Below are 21,638 nucleotides of genomic sequence, written 5' to 3' on the forward strand. Positions count from 1 at the left end.
ACATCAAAGTCGTCCAACAACATACACTTTTTAAATCAATAAAATCCACTGACTATTCAATTCTCTGCAGTGACTCTTGTTATAGTCCGATCGGGACTATCCATCTCTTGTATTACTGTGTCTGGTGGCGAATGCTGCTGGTAGCGATAAAGGTGGCAGTACCCGCTTAACAAGTGAAACTGTGCTATTACTCTTGGTTGGCAGCTGATGAACACAAGATAAAGTATGTGCATTCGTACGTTGTGTGTAGGGAGTAACACTATTTACCAGCAATACTTCAGGAACACTATAAAATATTCAAGTATATATATATATATATATATATATATATATATATATATATATATATATATATATAGAGAGAGAGAGAGAGAGAGAGAGATAGATATATTTATCTCTACAGAATTTATTCAGGTAATTTATTGTAAATTTTTGGTCATATTAACGGCATAAAAATACTCCCATGTGTCGTGGTCATGCAATTTGCCTACCTAAATGTGAATAACACACGCACACACACACACACACACACACACATACATATATATATATATATATATATACACACACATGCATATATATGTATGTGTGTGTGTGTTTATTTAATTTTAGGTAAACAGATTACCTGCTCATAGTACCTGAGCGTATAATCATTCACATTATTATAACCGGAAATGTTCAATAGATGAGCTACAAAATGTTAATGATGCAAAAAGCTGCAATATTTTTGCAACATGTATCGAGATTTTCCATAGAATTTTAGGTCCGTTAACGTTTTTACTCTTAAGTGCAGGTGGCTATTAGTAAGAGTAAGAATTGCTTTCCAGATCGTAATGAATATTTCGAGAAATTATTTATTGATAAAAAAACTGTTTACATGAATAATTACTTGTTGAAAAATAGTTTATTAGAAATTTATTCAAAAATCATACACCGGAAGGAAATATTGAGAAAAAGTATGAAGTGCGGCAATTACGATGAATGTGATCGAAAGATTTATTGTTTTTATGACCTTGCGACCCCAACTATTTACAAAGATAAATATCTAGCGTCTGTGATAAAACGCCATAGTTTATTTTTTGTTTTTTTTTACAAACGAGTCACCACTTATGAAGGCCCGGAGACCTCTCGAGGATAAGGTTTAATAAGTGTACGGTAGTCAATGGTACAATATCGTAGTAATCGTTAGTTGTGGAAATTTGGTAAATTGGATTGCTTAAGAGAGCGGATCATCAAAAACTGATTAACGTTGGACTTGATAAGTCGATAATGTTGTAGTAAGCTGAAAAGCAGGCAAACGGAACAGAGTTCAACGGGCGTATAGTTCTAAGAAAGTAGATTTGTTCATGGGATCCACGTTTAGGTTTACGCACAGAAAAAGAGTGGGGGAAAATATTGATAGTGGTTTCAACTAGACGAGTATTTTTCGTGAGAATTTTGCAAGGAGGAACATAAACTGGCGCTCAGACGAACACTTGCGATGAAAATAATTACAACAAGCTTGCAAGGTCTCCTCTGTAAGAAAGGATGCCGAGAAGAAAAAGGGGCACCCTCTACTAGTCTAGGAGGTTTATTTTGAAGTGTTCAAAATAGACCTCGTAGACAAAGCAGATCATTTAATAAATTACAAGGATTACAATACATAAATAGATATAAATAGAAATATTAATAAAAACATGATATCGGTTATGAAAGAGTTAAAAACATTTGATACAAAATACAAAAGAGTTGATTTTATATTGGCTTACCATCGGTAAAACGAGACCGCATAAAATAGAGAATAAGCGAAATGAATTAGCTCTAATCAAAAAAAGTCAATAGCACCAAAATTGTCTCTGAGATGGGTAGATTTGTCGACGACACCACGCTCTATAGCAGGTAGGTGAGGAAAACCAATGAGCACATATCTAATATAATGGCCGAAACTCTAAAGGAAGATCTTCAGTCTCTAGTGGTATTGGGTTATAAATGGATGGCAACGTTCAACGCTGCCAAGACAAAGCTCGTTTCCTTTAATAATTACATGAAACCTTACTAACCACCACTAGCTATGGCTAGAGATATTTTACCTGAGAGCACTTCGTTCAAGCTCCTTGGCTAAACGTTCACAGGAAATATGAGTTGGAAAAGATACATCGAGATCATTGCTAAGGCTGCTGCTAAGAAGGTGGGCTCTCTCTATCGTGCAAGAAAGTTACTTACGCCTGAAAGTATCCTGTACCTCTACAAAACCACCATTTGCCCATGTATCGAGTACTGCTGTCCATTTGGGCTAGTCCATATGCTACTAGTCTCTCGCTGCTAGACAGGGACAAAAGAGAGTCACCAACCTAATAGGTCCTGAACTGTCATCTAAAATTCAGCCCCTGTCCCGCCGACAAAATATTGCATCCCGCTGCCTGTTTTACAAGTATTTTAATGGCGAATGGTCTGACGAACTACAAGCACTTATACCCTCTCGACGAAAATACCTGACGAGCAGCGAAGTCCCACCCCTACACAGTTGAGATCCCTAGATGTAAGAAAGCCTTTTACTCTAATAGCTTCTACCTCAGAACTGCGGGACTTTGGAATTCTCTTCCGGTTTCCTGCTTCTCCAACCTTACTTACATGCAGAGGTTCAAGTGTAATGTGAACAGACATCTTGCTGATAAATTCCCTACATAGTACCCCTTGGAACTTAGGTTCCTGATAGTAGTCCTCTACATCAAAGTGGCAAGGTGCCTTGTTTGGGGTGAAAATGTAATAAAAACACAAAAAAAGCCCATTGATTCTACATTTTTGTGTTACTTACGGTGAACCCAGACGTTTGATATACAGTCTGTTTTCCTCTGAGTTTCCGGTTGGCCAAATCAAGCCGACGGCCTTCATTCGGGATGTCAGTGTCTTCAGATATTTGTTTCCTCCCCTTGTTGGCAACTTTGAGAATTGATTTCTGGGTGCGCACATTTTGCAAGTACACAGTCCCCGAGGCGCCAGGTTCAGTACCCTGCAGAGCTGTTCCACCCCAAACATCGATACTTCCTCTGTATGGAGACTGGCTGTTGTGCGTATCGTGATAGATTGCAACACGGCCACCAGATCCACCTCCCCCTCCACGATGAATGTCGCCGCTGCCACCGAGAGCTTGGATTGAACCAGTGTGACTTCCTGAAAAGCGAAAAAGAGTCAGAATAATTCATTATTAATACATCGACAATTTTGTGCGTTCATTTAAGGACATAACTATGATTTTTGGCTTAGTTTATGCAAGAAAATAGGACAATGCAATTGTTATATTAATTCGATAATAAAATACATTGTAACAATATTTATGTAACACATCTAATGTCCAAAGGGGCAGATTGAAAGGTAAAATAAAACGGAGCAGATCTTAAGCCTACAAAGAGGCATTCATAAATCGTCGAAGAAGCCTTGTTTATTTATTATACTATCGATTATATATAATGCTTGCTATAAATTTATCAACATCGCACACACACACATGCACTCCCATACACATAACCTAATAATTTGTACATACAGTTGCGGGTATATTTGATGGAAGTGTTAGCATATACTTGCTAAATATTTTGAATACGTGAAACCTGCTGGGTCCTTCAGCCTCACTTTCTTTCTCACCTTGAGCCGGGGCTTTCTTTAGGAGTGGACTTTTCTCTCCTCTCACCGTTTTCTCTGCTTGAGCAAAAGTACAGTCACCTATTCGTCCGAGTTCGGTCTTTTATTCCTCTCAAATTTCGGAAATTCTCGTGATTAGTCTCACCCTCTTTCCCATAAAACCAAACACGTGTACCGCTTATTCTTTTTCCTCTCCCAGCCCCTGTGCGTTGACAGCAAACAGAATAATCTTTCTGTCTTTTGGAGGTGAGCGCATTAGAAGAATTTCTTCTACAATATGCAAGAATATAAATATGTTTCTAATTGAAATTGCTTCAGACAAGACGTACAGCCATTCAATGCAAAAAGCTATAAAAAAGTACTTCAAGAACAACAGCTAATTACGATAAATGTTAGGTGCATAGCTTCTGACAAAGCTTGACACAATTTTCCCCCTTTGTCAGAAACATCACTCATAGAATGTGAACAAAATAATAAAAAAGTTAAAATGATGAATCTGCCGACGAAAAACCTAATCTTCAGTTTCTCTTGAAATAATGACTAATTCGTTTTTACTTGACTTTTTTTCAGATGATTTATAAAAAAAAAAAACATGTGTCAGTATCAAAGAACAAATCATATTTGTATATTAATTTCCTAAAAAGAATATTTGCAAAACTTTGATCTGGTTAAGAAATGAATACAAAAAATATAGAGAATTGTTAAAGTAGATAAATAACTGTATTTTATTATATCATTGAATTAGTTTTGGAATTATTTTGGAGATGAGTAATTTGTATATTTTTATTAATTATTTGGACTATTATCCACATATTTTAGTTGTTGTTTTCACAACGTTTTGGCCACTCATTCCCAAAGCCGGTCAGAGGATAAGATGACCAAAACCGCGGTGAGATGACAACAGCTATTGAAGTCAGCAATGGCTATGGATGTAGATGAAGGCTTCGACATTCCTATCCCGTCGGGGTTAACCTGACGAAGGCCAGAGAAATAATTGGGCGAAACGTCGTGAAAACCACAACAAGAAAATTAAGATAATATTCCAAACAATTAAATTAAAAATATGTATTTGATTAATTCAACGTTTATGCTTTGTTTTAAATGTAATGGCTTCATAAATGGCATAAGTGTATTACTTTCGGAAAAGCGGCGCATTACAATTCGCCAAATAGCCCAAGATGTCAAGATTAGTACAGGGTCTGTAGAAACTGTCATTCATGACCATTTGCATATGCATAAGATGTCTGCCAGATGGATTTCCAGGTTGCTCACACCATTCCAGAAGCGAGAACGCGTCGAGTGCTCGAGGATGAATTTGGAGATGTGCCAAGAAGATGAGTCAAAGTTTTTCAAAAGACTGATTACACAGGATGAAACCTGAGTCCATCCCTATGATCCAGAGACCAAAGCCCAGTCAATGCAGTGAAAGCAATTGGACTCACCTCCTTCAAAGAAGGCAAGGGTGCAGCCCTCCACTGGCAAGGTCATGCTCAGAGTCTTCTGGGACCAAGACGGAGTAGTGATGACAGATTTTCTGGAAAAGGGTACCACAATTACCGAAGCCTATTATGCTTCACTTTTGAGGAAATTAAGGGAAGCTATCAAAATCAAGAGGCGGGGCAAGATAAGCAAAGGTGCCCTCCTCATGCAGGACAACGCTCCGGTCCACAATTCGCATGTCGCCAGATCAGAAGCACAGGTGTGTGGTTATGAAATCCTACCCCATCCTCCCTACTCTCATGACCTTGCCCCCTTTGACTTTCACCTCTTCCCGGCCATGAAGTTGTTTTTGAAAGGAAAGCGTTTCCCAGATGATGCAGCCTTGATTTCTGAAGTCACGTCGTGGTTGGAGGACCACCTGAAGTGTTCTACAAACATCAAAGGATGGGAGAAATGCATAACTCTGTGTGGTTCCTATGCAGAGAAAGACTAATAACTGTGCCAAGTTTCGTTGCTCTACTGCTATGGGAAGTGGGTCAGGGGCACGCCCCTCGTATAAACATTTACAAACATATTTCGTAGTTTTAAAGAAGAAATCTATGCCAGATAACATTAAATCTCTAGAGAACATATCCGCCTTACTTTTGCTCAAACATATTTAGAATTATTCAAGCAAACACAATCATACCAGATAATTAATTCAACGTATGCTATTAGTTCTATTCTGACGATTTCATAAAAGTGATACTAAATTATCCGAATAAATTCTTGAAACACTTCTCTAATGTTTTTACGAGACTAGCAGGATCCGTAGAAATTCCATACAATGAAAATATATTTAACTAGCTAGCCATCCGGCGTTGCCTGGCCGTACAATACGCTTAAACATGATATTTTTATTTATGCAGATTGCGCATGTATTATTATAGACACTCAATCCTCTATTGAATATAATATATTACGAGGAATAATTTTCCCGGTAACTAATTCGCAAAAAGAAAAAAAAAATGAAAAATAATAATTATAATGTCGTTCATCAAATCCCGTTTGTGTTTGTTTACAATATCCCGTAAACTGATATTTGGGTTTACGATGAATGCTCTGGAAACGTCACTTCTGATTAATGTTTAGTTTTAAAATATGCAAATATGAGTTGCAGCGATTTTAAATGGTATATCTTCTTTTATCTTAAATTGAACTTATTAATAAGAAAAAAATCAAATATAACGCTATGATACAGCTCGGCTTGAACACGGCAGTATTCAATCTATAGTCGAATGCGCTACCACTGAACTATATCTCCAGATGAAAATAAATATGCTATTTTAAGAAGAAATGATTTGCTCCGATGTATTACTTCCCTTGGTCGGTACAACGTCAAATATTCCCCTCTAAAAATTTTTTTATTATTATTTATAAGAGACGAAAGACTATTTTTAAGATCGGATATTTTCGCTTTTTGATATTTATCGGATGCATTTCTGTACAGAACCTATCTAAGAACACTGTCAGACATATACATTACATTTGTATAAGATTTGCAAAAGATAGGCTCAACCGTTTTCGAACCTATGCGAAAGGAACTGACGCAACACAAAGTGTCTTTTATATAATAAAAGAGGTAGCGATAAACAAATACGTTTTAATAAAGCTGATATTTTTCTGTATTGAGCAAAAATTAGTTTTTTTCGTGTGTAGGAAAAAAAACAATAAAACGCAGCAAATACGAGATTATTAACCTTTCTATGAAAATACTGTCTATTGTATTTTAAATGTAGAACTGATCCAAATGAGATAATTTAATAAATTAATAAGTACCAATAAACACACCTAAAGTAATATTGTGCTACATAGTTCAATACAAGTAATAAAATCAGTTTTTAAGAAGAAATATTTAATTTACTCCTTCATTCCAGGATCTCTTGGCACACAAGATTTCTTTCGAATGATCCCTTTTTTTACGTAAGATTTTACTTAGTTCTTTCTTCACCGAAGAACCAATACACGTCGAAATGACTACGAATTCTTTTCTAACACAATCACAACAATGATCAAATATCATTAAGATGATATTTGGAAACAATACTACATCAAAAGGATGTCGTTCTTTTATTCTTGTACCGAGTTTTTATATTTGCTTTCAAAAGTTGAATATTGCGATTTGAGAGTTTAGAAGCATTTAAGCCATCACTAATTGTATTTGGCGTTTAAAAAGCGTAACGAACGAACTAAATAAGGAAGCAACAGTCAGAGGATTAGAAAACTTTTTCCATTTATTTCATATATGTTTGTGTGTGTTTTTTAGCTTCAGCAATTCATCATTTATTGAAATACAATTAGGATACAACAGCAGTTACATATTTAAAATTCCTGTTATTAGGTAATTAAATTGTGAAATAATATCCAAAACGATGTTTTACGGTTGCTTCGGTAATAAGTCAGACATTTATCTTATTATAATAGATGAAAAAATAAAGTACACTTCCATGTAAAATTTGAGAGGGCTTTGCAAGCATTTAAATTTCTCAATAAAATATCATTTGAAAAATCCTTATAAATTTTGTAGTTTTAGAATCTGTTAAAATGTAATAATTTTATAAGTAGAGATTGAAATAACAAAACTAAATACATTGTTACACTTTTGATTATTTTAGATGAAGATTGATTATTCGAAATAATTCCGATTCACTGTTTAAGTATCTAAAAGGAATAATTCGGTAAAACTGCATATTTTCTAAAACTTAAAAGTAAACCAAAATATAAAATACACATTTAACACGTTTTCGACGTTTATGCAAATATATAAAACTATGCATTGTTGTCTTTTCTCTGCAACCTTTTTCTTACAGAAAGAAAATTGTGAGATTGTCTTTGCTCTATCGTTATTGTCATGGCAAGTGTTCATCTGAGCTCCAATCTATAGTATCCCCTTGCTAATCTTTAAAGAAAACACTCGTCTGGCCAAAAACACTATCAATAATTTCCTCTACCCTCTATCGGTGCCTAAACCTAAACGTGGATTCCATGAACAAAGCTTCTCTCCTAGAACTGTCCGACTGTGGAACTCTGTTTCGCTGGTTTGCATTGCAATTGACTATAACATTGTCGTCCTCATGTCCAACATAAAGATTTTTGTTAAACCATCCTCTTAAATAATATACTACCAAATTTCCACGACTAACGATTACTACGCTACGGTCTTAATGACTATTTTACACACATTAACACTTATCCTCAAGTGGTATCCAGACCCCGATAAGTGGTGACCCTTTGTAGAAAACAAACAAACCCAAAACATGAAAATACTATACGTAATGACGTATTACAGACCTGTTATATTTCCTGTGACAATGATTATACTGCCGCCACTGCCGCCGCTGGCTCCACCTTTGTTAATGCTCGGCTGAAGGTCATTGCTATTGGCTGTGATGAGACCATCCACTGTCAGCGTAGTTTTCACCGTAATATGGAGTATACCGCCACCTGCCAAGGAATATAAAAAATTAAGAAACATTTAAGAATTGTTACAGCGAAAAAGTATCTATATTCTATTGTAATAGCGATTTGATGTCGATCAACACTCGAAATAGCATCATTTGAACCCTCGCGGCAATCACGCTACAATCACGCTAGCGACCCTGAAGTATTTTCGTTTGCTGCAAACTTATCCTGACATGTATTTTAATGTAAGAAAGCTACTTAGTAATAAAGCTAGTAGCTACATTGTTTTTTACAACCAATACTGATTAGGTATCTTGAAAATGCTAGCTAACTAGCTTAACATCTACAAAGTATAACTGCCCATTTAAGACGAATTCAAACCAGGAACACTAAAATAATGCATTAGGTAACCAATTAAAAATTACTAGAACGTATCGTCGTCAAAATCCAACAACGAACACATTATAATATCACCATATAATAAACCATCATATTTTAAAAAGCTTAACGTAATATCATTTAATGCTGTGGCGTGAATTCTTTGAATGTTGACATCCGTTTTGAAAAATTGTGAAACCGTTTACTTGTAGTCTAATTAAATTCACGCGCCGGTTTCATAGCTACCTCATTTCCTCCGGCTGTTTTAAATCGGTTTCCTTTTTTTTACCTAATGTTGATTCAACGAAGAACTGAGAATGTTCGTGATACATATGAAATACATATTATTTCTTTCGAATCCAAACAGGAAGTATCATGAAAGAAAAATAGTAAAATTAAAAAAAAACAATCAAGCAGTATTTCCGTTATTTTTTACAATGTTGAATTAAATAAAGATACATCAACAAACTGCCATTGCGGATTAAGCAATGCTCCTTGTGTAAACAAATCAACCTTAGGCATTTGGACGATGTCAAAACATCAGCAGCCGAATAGCGTAATAGCGAGAAACCTTGATTGTCGTTTGGGCGGTCAAGTTTCGATCCTGGCTTGAGGTAGTTGTCTGTCTAGTCACACTGATGAGATACAGCGAAACAGTACTGGATGAAGACGACAATATATATATATATATATATATATATATATATATATATATATATATATAGCCAGTAGAGTTTAGTTTCCTAGAAGTACATCCAATGAAACAACACGTGTCTACCAAAATAGTGCTCAATGAGTGAACAGAGCATGTATATTAATTTTATTTATACAAACATTAATGGCTACATATGTGCATACATGTTTCTGTAATCACCCACGTTGGGGGATTACGTCTTCAGGCCAAGAACTACCTTCAAAAGTGACATTTCCACCAAATACATTTTTCTACTTCGTTTATCAAGTTAAAAATACAACCTGGGTGGGAGTCAAAAAAAACAAAAAACGGTAAAAGGATGAGTGAGGTCTCTGAAGATGATAAACATCTTTTTTCTCTTCCCCTTCCCCCATCTAACCTAACTTTTGGCTTTTTATGACATAGGGTACTTGAGAGTTTAGTTTTCTTGTCTTAGAGTCTGTAAGTTAATAACCTTAGCTATGGTCAACCAAGTACTGACCGGTGCCTTTTAATCTACCTCCACCCACACATACACACAACACACACACATAACACATCCATACACAGACACTGCCAACACACACACACACATTAATCAATATATTCAAAAGCGAATCCATGCTGAACACTCTTTGTTTTATTTACTGAAACTAGACAATGATTCTGAAACTACATAGAGGATAAAGTAAAAGTTACATTAAGGTAAATAAAAAAATATAAATGAATAAAAATAAAATAAATAAATAAATAAAAATAAATAAAAAATATAAAATATAATAAAAAATAAAAAATAAAAAATAAAAATAAATAAAATAAAAAAATAAAAAATAAAAAAAATAAAAAATAAAAAAATAAATTAAGAATAAAGTAAAATTAAATTAAAACAAATAAACCAACAAAATGTGAATAAATATAAACCCGAAAGTTTTCTAAACCCCACATGTACCTATATGCGTGTATCAATACACTTATAAATGTCTAACATTTATCTACACCCGCGCATATATACACACACACATTACAGACATACAGAGACAAATAATAGTATTTTTCTTTACTTATGCAGCGTGGTAACATCTTCGTATATGCAATATTATGCTACCCGACTACAGACGGGTGTACATATATACATATATATATACATATATATATATATATACATACATATACACACATATACACAAACACACACATACATACATAAATACATACATATACATATATATATATATATATATACACATACATACATATAAACACACGCACACAACAGACATACATATACATATCAACACATACATACATATATAACATATATATAAACAACATTCGGACATCCATACATTTTTGTAATCTATATTGTTACAACAATTCTATACGAGGCCGCCTATTCTAATAGTTCAGAAATATACGTGTGTATACATACATCTACATACAATAGACACAGAGACACATCCACATACAAACATACACACCGATACATAGATACAGATATACATATATATATATAAACATACAAACATACATGCATACGTAAAATACACCTATATATCCAAAGTCACACAAATATAGACATATATATATATACATGCAAACATGTACCGTGCCACCAAATGATACATCTAAAGTAGAAACAGACATGAATACACCTACTGTATAAATTCACTTTTTCTATCAAATTCCACATCTCTAGTTATGTTTCATGGCCCCTTCCGCTTGTTACACTTTCTTAAGTTGTAGGTTTTTACCGTAAAAATTGACACTACGTAAAAATTTATATTGAATTCAGTATGAAGTTCATAGGGTTATCCTCATATTTAACAAAGATTCTTTCGATGGTAAGGCAGATATACATAAGATGTATTACGACACAATAATAATATATAATAACATATGACAGAAATCAGAGTATTTAGGTTATATAAACCTAGTATATAAGCTTATATATTGTAGTACTTACCTTCATCTTTGCTCATTCACTCTAATACCCTTATTCCTTTCTCTTCCATTTACCCTTCATTCCTTACTTTCTTTCATCTATTTATTTCTTCTATTTTTTTTATTTTTTTTTTTTTTTAATATTAATAAATTATTTTTCCTACCCGGGTCTATAAAGATCATATATCCATACATGCACACACCCAAAAATATTCATATGCATACATTATTACGGGCTTCACTCAAAACGATCTATTACTCATTTAGTTCAAATATACCTTCATACAGGTGCTTATTTCGGCTCGTAATAACATAACTGCTCGATGAAGTAGAACATTAAGTGACTTACGTAACCCATATGGGTATGATTATAGTTGCGACCTCACTTATCCTCTTTTTTTCCTTCTTTTTTTTTGGGGGGGGGGTTATTTGATGGGGGTTAGTTGTATTTATAGCAGTTCCATTATCCCAATTTAGAGTTCCTTAAGTGCATGTATTCTGAAATGTTTGCAGGATATAGCAGTTTCTTGTTTAATATTCAATAATTTTTCTCGGTCTTTAAACCTAGTTATCTCAAGTTTTTCTGATAAGCATAATAGACATGGTGAGTTCAATGAGTGGCAAGTATTGGCCCTTCTAATAATATTCCATTCTATACTAGGTGTTTTATTTTCTCTAACTAATTTCCAGTAATATAACGATAAGGAAGTGTCCTTTTCATATGTTTGATTATTCATCGAGCGTGTATGTCCATAGAATCTATTTTTGAAAGTCATTTGGGTACTCCCTATGTAGAATCTTTCGTCCCTTGGGTTCTCCATCGGGAATATCCTTGCTTGGTATACCACCGATGAGGTCAGACATTCATTTTTTATTGGGCATTCCTCAGGTTTTTTACAGTTACATTTATTCACCGCAGTGTTTGCACTAGTATTCTCCCCTTCTCTATTAGTCGTCTTTAAAATTCTTCCATTATGCTTTTTTATAATCCTTTCCAAATTATCACTACAGCTGTAACTTAATTTTAATGTATTTTTATTAAATATCTTATGTAATATATTATTTGGTGGGAAATGCTTATTAATAAGTTGTAAAAATTTTGCACCAAGTTTTGTTTTCAACATAATGTTAAAGGGGGGTGTGAACCAAATAATTTTCCTACCACGATTTCTAGATCAGACCCGAAATTGGAAAGATTAATAAAAGAATATTAGAGAAAATCAATCTAGAATTAAAACGGCAGTTCAACCTGAACCTATGGATAAATACGGCGGATCCGGTAAAATGGTTTCTTAACATTGCCAACAAGAAAAACTGCGCCTTTGTGCAATTTGACATTATGGATTACTACCCGTCAATCACAAAGGATCTCTTTGGAAAGGCAATTGAATTTGCCAAGACCTATACTAATGTCTCCGAGGAGGATTTGGATATTATTATGAAATGCCGCACAACTGTCCTTGTCTATAACGGGGAACAATGGGCAAAAAATGGGCAAAACAACTTTTTCGGGGTATCAATGGGATCGCTGGACTCTGCAGAGGCAACAGATCTCGTTGGACTTTATATCATTCATAATTTAACGAACGATAATATTATTGATAGAAGGGACATGGGCCTATATCGTGATGATGGGCTGATAATAGTGAAGAATGCTACAAGTGTTAAATGCGATCAAATTAGGAGAGCAATCCATAGGGACATGAAAAATTTTGGCCTAAAAGTAGAAGTTAATGCTAACTTAAAACAGGTTGATTTCCTTGACGTTACTTTAGATTTGGATTTAAATGCTTATAAACCATATATGAAGGATAACGCTAATCCTATTTATATACACCCGCAGTCTAACCATCCACCATCCATTATTAAACATATACCGTTATCTATTGAAAGTAGAATAAGTAACAATTCATCTAATGAAGTAACTTTCAATAATTGCAAAGCTATTTATAATACAGCACTTAAAAATAGTGGATATAAGGACATAGAGATAAAATATAAAATAAATAACACTAGCACAAATGGATCTAGAAATCGTGGTAGGAAAATTATTTGGTTCACACCCCCCTTTAACATTATGTTGAAAACAAAACTTGGTGCAAAATTTTTACAACTTATTAATAAGCATTTCCCACCAAATAATATATTACATAAGATATTTAATAAAAATACATTAAAATTAAGTTACAGCTGTAGTGATAATTTGGAAAGGATTATAAAAAAGCATAATGGAAGAATTTTAAAGACGACTAATAGAGAAGGGGAGAATACTAGTGCAAACACTGCGGTGAATAAATGTAACTGTAAAAAACCTGAGGAATGCCCAATAAAAAATGAATGTCTGACCTCATCGGTGGTATACCAAGCAAGGATATTCCCGATGGAGAACCCAAGGGACGAAAGATTCTACATAGGGAGTACCCAAATGACTTTCAAAAATAGATTCTATGGACATACACGCTCGATGAATAATCAAACATATGAAAAGGACACTTCCTTATCGTTATATTACTGGAAATTAGTTAGAGAAAATAAAACACCTAGTATAGAATGGAATATTATTAGAAGGGCCAATACTTGCCACTCATTGAACTCACCATGTCTATTATGCTTATCAGAAAAACTTGAGATAACTAGGTTTAAAGACCGAGAAAAATTATTGAATATTAAACAAGAAACTGCTATATCCTGCAAACATTTCAGAATACATGCACTTAAGGAACTCTAAATTGGGATAATGGAACTGCTATAAATACAACTAACCCCCATCAAATAACCCCCCCCCCAAAAAAAAAAAGAAGGAAAAAAAGAGGATAAGTGAGGTCGCAACTATAATCATACCCATATGGGTTACGTAAGTCACTTAATGTTCTACTTCATCGAGCAGTTATGTTATTACGAGCCGAAATAAGCACCTGTATGAAGGTATATTTGAACTAAATGAGTAATAGATCGTTTTGAGTGAAGCCCGTAATAATGTATGCATATGAATATTTTTGGGTGTGTGCATGTATGGATATATGATCTTTATAGACCCGGGTAGGAAAAATAATTTATTAATATTAAAAAAAAAAAAAAATAAAAAAAATAGAAGAAATAAATAGATGAAAGAAAGTAAGGAATGAAGGGTAAATGGAAGAGAAAGGAATAAGGGTATTAGAGTGAATAAGCAAAGATGAAGGTAAGTACTACAATATATAAGCTTATATACTAGGTTTATATAACCTAAATACTCTGATTTCTGTCATATGTTATTATATATTATTATTGTGTCGTAATACATCTTATGTATATCTGCCTTACCATCGAAAGAATCTTTGTTAAATATGAGGATAACCCTATGAACTTCATACTGAATTCAATATAAATTTTTACGTAGTGTCAATTTTTACGGTAAAAACCTACAACTTAAGAAAGTGTAACAAGCGGAAGCGGCCATGAAACATAACTAGAGATGTGGAATTTGATAGAAAAAGTGAATTTATACAGTAGGTGTATTCATGTCTGTTTCTACTTTAGATGTATCATTTGGTGGCACGGTACATGTTTGCATGTATATATATATATGTCTATATTTGTGTGACTTTGGATATATAGGTGTATTTTACGTATGCATGTATGTTTGTATGTTTATATATATATATGTATATCTGTATCTATGTATCGGTGTGTATGTTTGTATGTGGATGTGTCTCTGTGTCTATTGTATGTAGATGTATGTATACACACGTATATTTCTGAACTATTAGAATAGGCGGCCTCGTATAGAATTGTTGTAACAATATAGATTACAAAAATGTATGGATGTCCGAATGTTGTTTATATATATGTTATATATGTATGTATGTGTTGATATGTATATGTATGTCTGTTGTGTGCGTGTGTTTATATGTATGTATGTGTATATATATATATATATATATATGTATATGTATGTATTTATGTATGTATGTGTGTGTTTGTGTATATGTGTGTATATGTATGTATATATATATATATGTATATATATATGTATATATGTACACCCGTCTGTAGTCGGGTAGCATAATATTGCATATACGAAGATGTTACCACGCTGCATAAGTAAAGAAAAATACTATTATTTGTCTCTGTATGTCTGTAATGTGTGTGTGTATATATGCGCGGGTGTAGATAAATGTTAGACATTTATAAGTGTATTGATACACGCATATAGGTACATGTGGGGTTTAGAAAACTTTCGGGTTTATATTTATTCACATTTTGTTGGTTTATTTGTTTTAATTTAATTTTACTTTATTCTTAATTTATTTTTTTATTTTTTATTTTTTTATTTTTATTTTTTTATTTTATTTATTTTTATTTTTTATTTTTTATTTTTTATTATATTTTATATTTTTTATTTATTTTTATTTATTTATTTATTTTATTTTTATTCATTTATATTTTTTTATTTACCTTAATGTAACTTTTACTTTATCCTCTATGTAGTTTCAGAATCATTGTCTAGTTTCAGTAAATAAAACAAAGAGTGTTCAGCATGGATTCGCTTTTGAATATATTGATTAATGTGTGTGTGTGTGTTGGCAGTGTCTGTGTATGGATGTGTTATGTGTGTGTGTTGTGTGTATGTGTGGGTGGAGGTAGATTAAAAGGCACCGGTCAGTACTTGGTTGACCATAGCTAAGGTTATTAACTTACAGACTCTAAGACAAGAAAACTAAACTCTCAAGTACCCTATGTCATAAAAAGCCAAAAGTTAGGTTAGATGGGGGAAGGGGAAGAGAAAAAAGATGTTTATCATCTTCAGAGACCTCACTCATCCTTTTACCGTTTTTTGTTTTTTTTGACTCCCACCCAGGTTGTATTTTTAACTTGATAAACGAAGTAGAAAAATGTATTTGGTGGAAATGTCACTTTTGAAGGTAGTTCTTGGCCTGAAGACGTAATCCCCCAACGTGGGTGATTACAGAAACATGTATGCACATATGTAGCCATTAATGTTTGTATAAATAAAATTAATATATATATATATATATATGTGTGTGTGTGTGTGTGTATAATCCACAGACAGTACTGTTTCGCTATATCACATCATATATATATATATATATATATATATATATATATATATATATTCTTACATATAAATATATTTTATAACATTATAATGATAAATATTATGTTTATATAAGAATTTATCGATATGATAGAAAGCCTAATATACTAAATAGAACAGAAAATTGATGATGAAAATAAAAATTGAAAAAATTACAATATTTATATATGCATCAAATTATGAAACAACGAAATACATGAACCTCTCTCTCTTTATGCATCTCTCTCTCTCTCTCTCTCTCTCTCTCTCTCTCTCTCTACACACACACGCACATATATAAAAACTGTAAACTATATATACATCGCTTTAGTCGGGGATCAAACACCGTGTAAGAATCGGAAGTCTTACATGCTTCGCTGAAATGACTTAGTCCACAACACATTGTACTCTACAGTGCAAAGAACCTGCTGTTGATTCTATAAAATTAATTTTATAAATATAATGGCTTGAATTTAAGTAGACTTGGCCTTTTGGTCAAGATCAAAGTGTAGTATCTGTTCCGGCAGATACTGCAAGCTATGACTAGCAAGGACCAGATGTGGGGGCAACCCCACATGTCTGACCTTTAACCAGCTCCCATTTCCCACCTCTCGGGAGCTGGTCCCCTTTTCCCCTTCCCCCTCCCTTCACTCCTCACATTAAAAATCGGCCTTGTGCCTAATTTGCTCGGTGGGGGAGCAAATAAATACCATCTGTTCCGGCAGATACTGCACTTAAGATAATTTGTACCAGTCAATGGAGGGGAAACCCTATATACTGGGACAATTATTATTTTTGGTAACCAGAGTGCCCCCTTTTAGGGGAGCTGGTTTTTACCTCACATTAAAAACGGCCTTGTGCCTAATTTGCTCAGTGGGGGAGCAAATAAATACCATCTGTTCCGGCAGATACTACACTTAAGATAATTTGTACCAGTCAATGGAGGGGAAACCCTCTATACTGGGACAATTATTAATTTTGGTAACCAGAGTGACCCCTTTTAGGGGAGCTGGTTTTTACCTCACATTAAAAACGGCCTTGTGCCTAATTTGCTCAGTGGGGGAGCAAATAAATACCATCTGTTCCGACAGATGCTGCACTTAAGATAATTTGTACCAGTCAATGGAGGGGAAACCCTCTATACTGGGACAATTATTATTTTTGGTAACCAGAGTGCCCCCTTTTTTGCCTACTTTTAGGGGAGCTGGTTTTTACCTCACATTAAAAACGGCCTTGTGCCTAATTTGCTCAGTGGGGGAGCAAATAAATACCATCTGTTCCGACAGATACTGCAAGCTATGACTAGCAAAGACCAGATGTGGGGGCAACCTCACATGCCTGACCTTTAACCAGCTCCCATTTCCCACCTCTCGGGAGCTGGTCCCCATTTTCCCTTCCCCTTCCCTTCACTCCTCACATTAAAAATCGGCCTTGTGCCTAATTTGCTCGGTGGGGGAGCAAATAAATACCATCTGTTCCGGCAGATACTGCACTTAAGATGATTTGTACCAGTCAATGGAGGGGAAATCCTCTATACTGGGACAATTATTATTTTTGGTAACCAGAGTGCCCCCTTTTTGCCTACTTTTAGGGGAGCTGGTTTTTTACCTCACATTAAAAACGGCCTTGTGCCTAATTTGCTCTGTGGGGGAGCAAATAAATACCATCTGTTCCGGCAGATGCTGCAAGCTATGACTAGCTATGACTAGCAAAGACCAGATGTGGGGGCAACCCCACATGCCTGACCATTAACCAGCTCCCATTTCCCACCTCTCGCGAGCTGGTCCCCTTTTTCCCTTCCCCCTCCCTTCACTCCTCACATTAAAAATCGGCCTTGTGCCTAATTTGCTCGGTGGGGGAGCAAAAAAATACCATCTGTTCCGGCAGATACTGCAAGCAAAGACCATATGTGGGGGCAACTCCACATATAAGACCTTGGTCAATGTAGGGGCAACCCTTCATGCCAATTGTCACTATCCAGCTCCCCTTCTCCTCGGGGAGTTGGTCCCCATTTCCCCTTCACTCCTCACTTTAAAAATCGGCCTTGTGCCTAATTTGCTTGGTGGGGGAGCAAATAAATACCATCTGTTCCGGCAGATACTGCAAGCTATGACTAGCTATGACTAGCAAATACCAGATGTGGGGCAACCCCACATGCCTGACCTTTAACCAGCTCCCATTTCCCACCTCTCGGGAGCTGGTCCCCTTTTTCCCTTCCCCCTCCCTTCACTCCTCACATTAAAAATTGGCCTTGCGCCTAATTTGCTCGGTGGGGGAGCAAATAAATACCATCTGTTCCGGCAGATACTGCAAGCTATGACTAGCTATGACTAGCTATGACTAGCAAAGACCAGATGTGGGGGCAACCCCACATGCCTGACCTTTAACCAGCTCCCATTTCCCACCTCTCGGGAGCTGGTCCCCTTTTTCCCTTCCCCCTCCCTTCACTCCTCACATTAAAAATCGGCCTTGTGCCTAATTTGCCTGGTGGGGGAGCAAATAAATACCATCTGTTCCGGCAGATGCTGCACTTAAGATAATTTGTACCCGTCAATGGAGGGGAAACCCTCTATACTGGGACAATTATTATTTTTGGCAACCAGAGTGCCCCCTTTTTGCCTACTTTTAGGGGAGCTGGTTTTTACCTCACATTAAAAACGGCCTTGTGCCTAATTTGCTCAGTGGGGGAGCAAATAAACACCATCTGTTCCGGCAGATATTGCAAGCAAAGACCATATGTGTGGGCAACCTCACATATAAGACCTTGGTCAATGTTGGGGCAACCCTTCATACCAATTGTCATTATTCAACTCCCCTACACCCCGGGGAGTTGGTCCCCATTTCCCCTTCACTCCTCACATTAAAAATCGGCCTTGTGCCTAATTTGCTCAGTGGGAGAGCAAACAAATACCATCTGCTCCGGCAGATACTGCAGGCAAAGACCATATGTGGGGGAAACCCCAAATATAAGACTTTGGTCAATGTAGGGGCAACCCTTCATACCAATTGTCACTATCCAACTCCCCTACTCCCCGGGGAGTTGGCCCCCATTTCCCCTTCACTCCTCACATTAAACATCGGCCTTGTGCCTAATTTGCTCGGTGGGGGAGCAAATAAATACCATCTGTTCTTCAGATGCTGCAAGCTATGACTAGCTATGACTAGCAAAGACCAGATGTGGGGGCAACCCCACATGCCTGACCATTAACCAGCTCCCATTTCCCACCTCTCGGGAGCTGGTCCCCTTTTTCCCTTCCCCCTCCCTACACTCCTCACATTAAAAATCGGCCTTGTGCCTAATTTGCTCGGTGGGGGAGCAAAAAAATACCATCTGTTCTTCAGATGCTGCACTTCTATTTCTTGTTCTCTTTCGGTGGAGGAGAAATCCTTCACGACTGAGACAAGTTTTATTTTTGTACCTGTTCTCCACGTTAAAAAACGTCCCTGGTGTCTAACTCTGTCCCGTGGGGAGGCATAGTAAATAGGTAAGTTTAAAATGAAAAAGTCAAGCATCATGCTTCTATTGCGCGGAAAAAAAACGTTAATTTTGAACGCGCTCTAGTCTTATCAAAAAACCTACTCTTTATCTTTTACGGTAGACCTTCTGCCTGTGCGGCGATAACACTTCTCAAATGGATGTCATGCTGTGTAAAAAATGGTAACTTGTTAAATCGGTAACAACTTAACATTTTATAATGTTTTTAGCGCAATAGAAGCATGATACTTGACTTTTGTATTTTAAATTTAAATTCAAGCCATTATATCGCTCATCATGTTTTCTATCATTCACACTGAGGAATATCGAAGGATCGGTCGAAAATTATGTGCTTTTGAAGGAAACATTCTTGTTTTTTTTTTTCAAAAGACTTTTTGTATTCCTACACGTCAACACAGGACATAAATACAGAAAAGATATAAGCATTTATATATTTTTCGTATTGATTTTTTATTCATACATACATATATATATACATATATATATATATCTGTGTGTGTATGTGTGTGTGTATAACGTTAGTTTTATAAAATTAGCAGTTGGTTCTTTACTATAAACTCTAGAGTACAATGTATTGTGGAATAAATCATTGCAGGGAAGAATGTGAAGCTTCCTCCCGGTGCACTGTGTTGGGTCCCGACTAAAGCGAGAAATCCATCGATTTGATTAAGAAATGAGCTCTTTAACCAATTTTGATTAGATTAAAAGTATTGGAAGTGTGAAACATTCGTTCATTCTAATTCAGTCCCGGACAACGTTGGATACCTCTGTTAGTATATATATATATATATATATATATATATATATATATATATATGTATACATATATAACTACTTCACTTACTCACATAAATTTAATATACGAAAGTATAGATTTATGCGTAAACTTTAAGTATTTACTTCAAAAGTGCTCAATACGTAGGTAGAGCTAGTTAGTAATTTATAAAATATATATGGCGATTAAGCTACACTGAATATTCTGCGTTTCATCCACTATATGATTCGTCAGGCTTATGCGCGAATTCTGTGGTTGTTTCTTGTTTTTATATATGTTGAGGATTTTTAGTTAGCCAATCAGCTTTCTAGTATCCACCGCGCCCCTTCCTATCAGCCAATGGGCATGCATTTTATCGAACAAAGGATCTGTTTTAGAACTAGGTTAGTGGTTTAAGGTAGACGTTTTCCTTTTTTTTATATATATAAATATACCTATGTGTACACACATACATGCACATATATATACATATATATACATATATGTGTGATCGTTTACGTATATTCATGTTTATTTAATTTATTTATTTGTTTGTTTTCTATTGTTATTGTTAGTTTAAAGCTATTTTGTATCGCTATCCTAGAGTAAGTTTTATTTTGTGAACACAGTTGTTTGCTATTTCTCGTCTAAAGTTTAATAGATTTTGGGGTTCTTTAAAGTACAGGGTAGCAAATTTTTGATGGAGACATAATTTACATGGGCCGTCTAAATGTCTGCACGTGGTAGCTTGTCTCATTATTTTCCATTCGACTACCGGCAAATGTCCGCTTTCTTTGAGTCCCAGTATTTATTCGCTAGT

The 21,638-nt window shown here is 35.2% G+C and overlaps 1 protein-coding gene across 1 annotated transcript in view; it reads right to left on the minus strand.

Moving 5' to 3' along the window:
* The window catches only part of LOC145249431 (uncharacterized), a 911,941-nt gene that overhangs the window by 630,693 nt on the left and 259,610 nt on the right, over positions 1–21,638 (minus strand). The window contains exons 31-32 of the mRNA XM_080110989.1: positions 8,389–8,541; positions 2,795–3,150 (exon numbers count right to left, since the gene is read on the minus strand). Of these exons, the coding sequence (XP_079967115.1) occupies positions 2,795–3,150; positions 8,389–8,541 (509 nt within the window). The remainder of the gene's footprint in view (positions 1–2,794; positions 3,151–8,388; positions 8,542–21,638) is intronic.

The sequence above is a fragment of the Euprymna scolopes genome, chromosome 28 (assembly GCF_053919585.1).
Source record: "Euprymna scolopes isolate OS-2025 chromosome 28, ASM5391958v1, whole genome shotgun sequence".
Classification (NCBI taxonomy): domain Eukaryota; kingdom Metazoa; phylum Mollusca; class Cephalopoda; order Sepiida; family Sepiolidae; genus Euprymna; species Euprymna scolopes.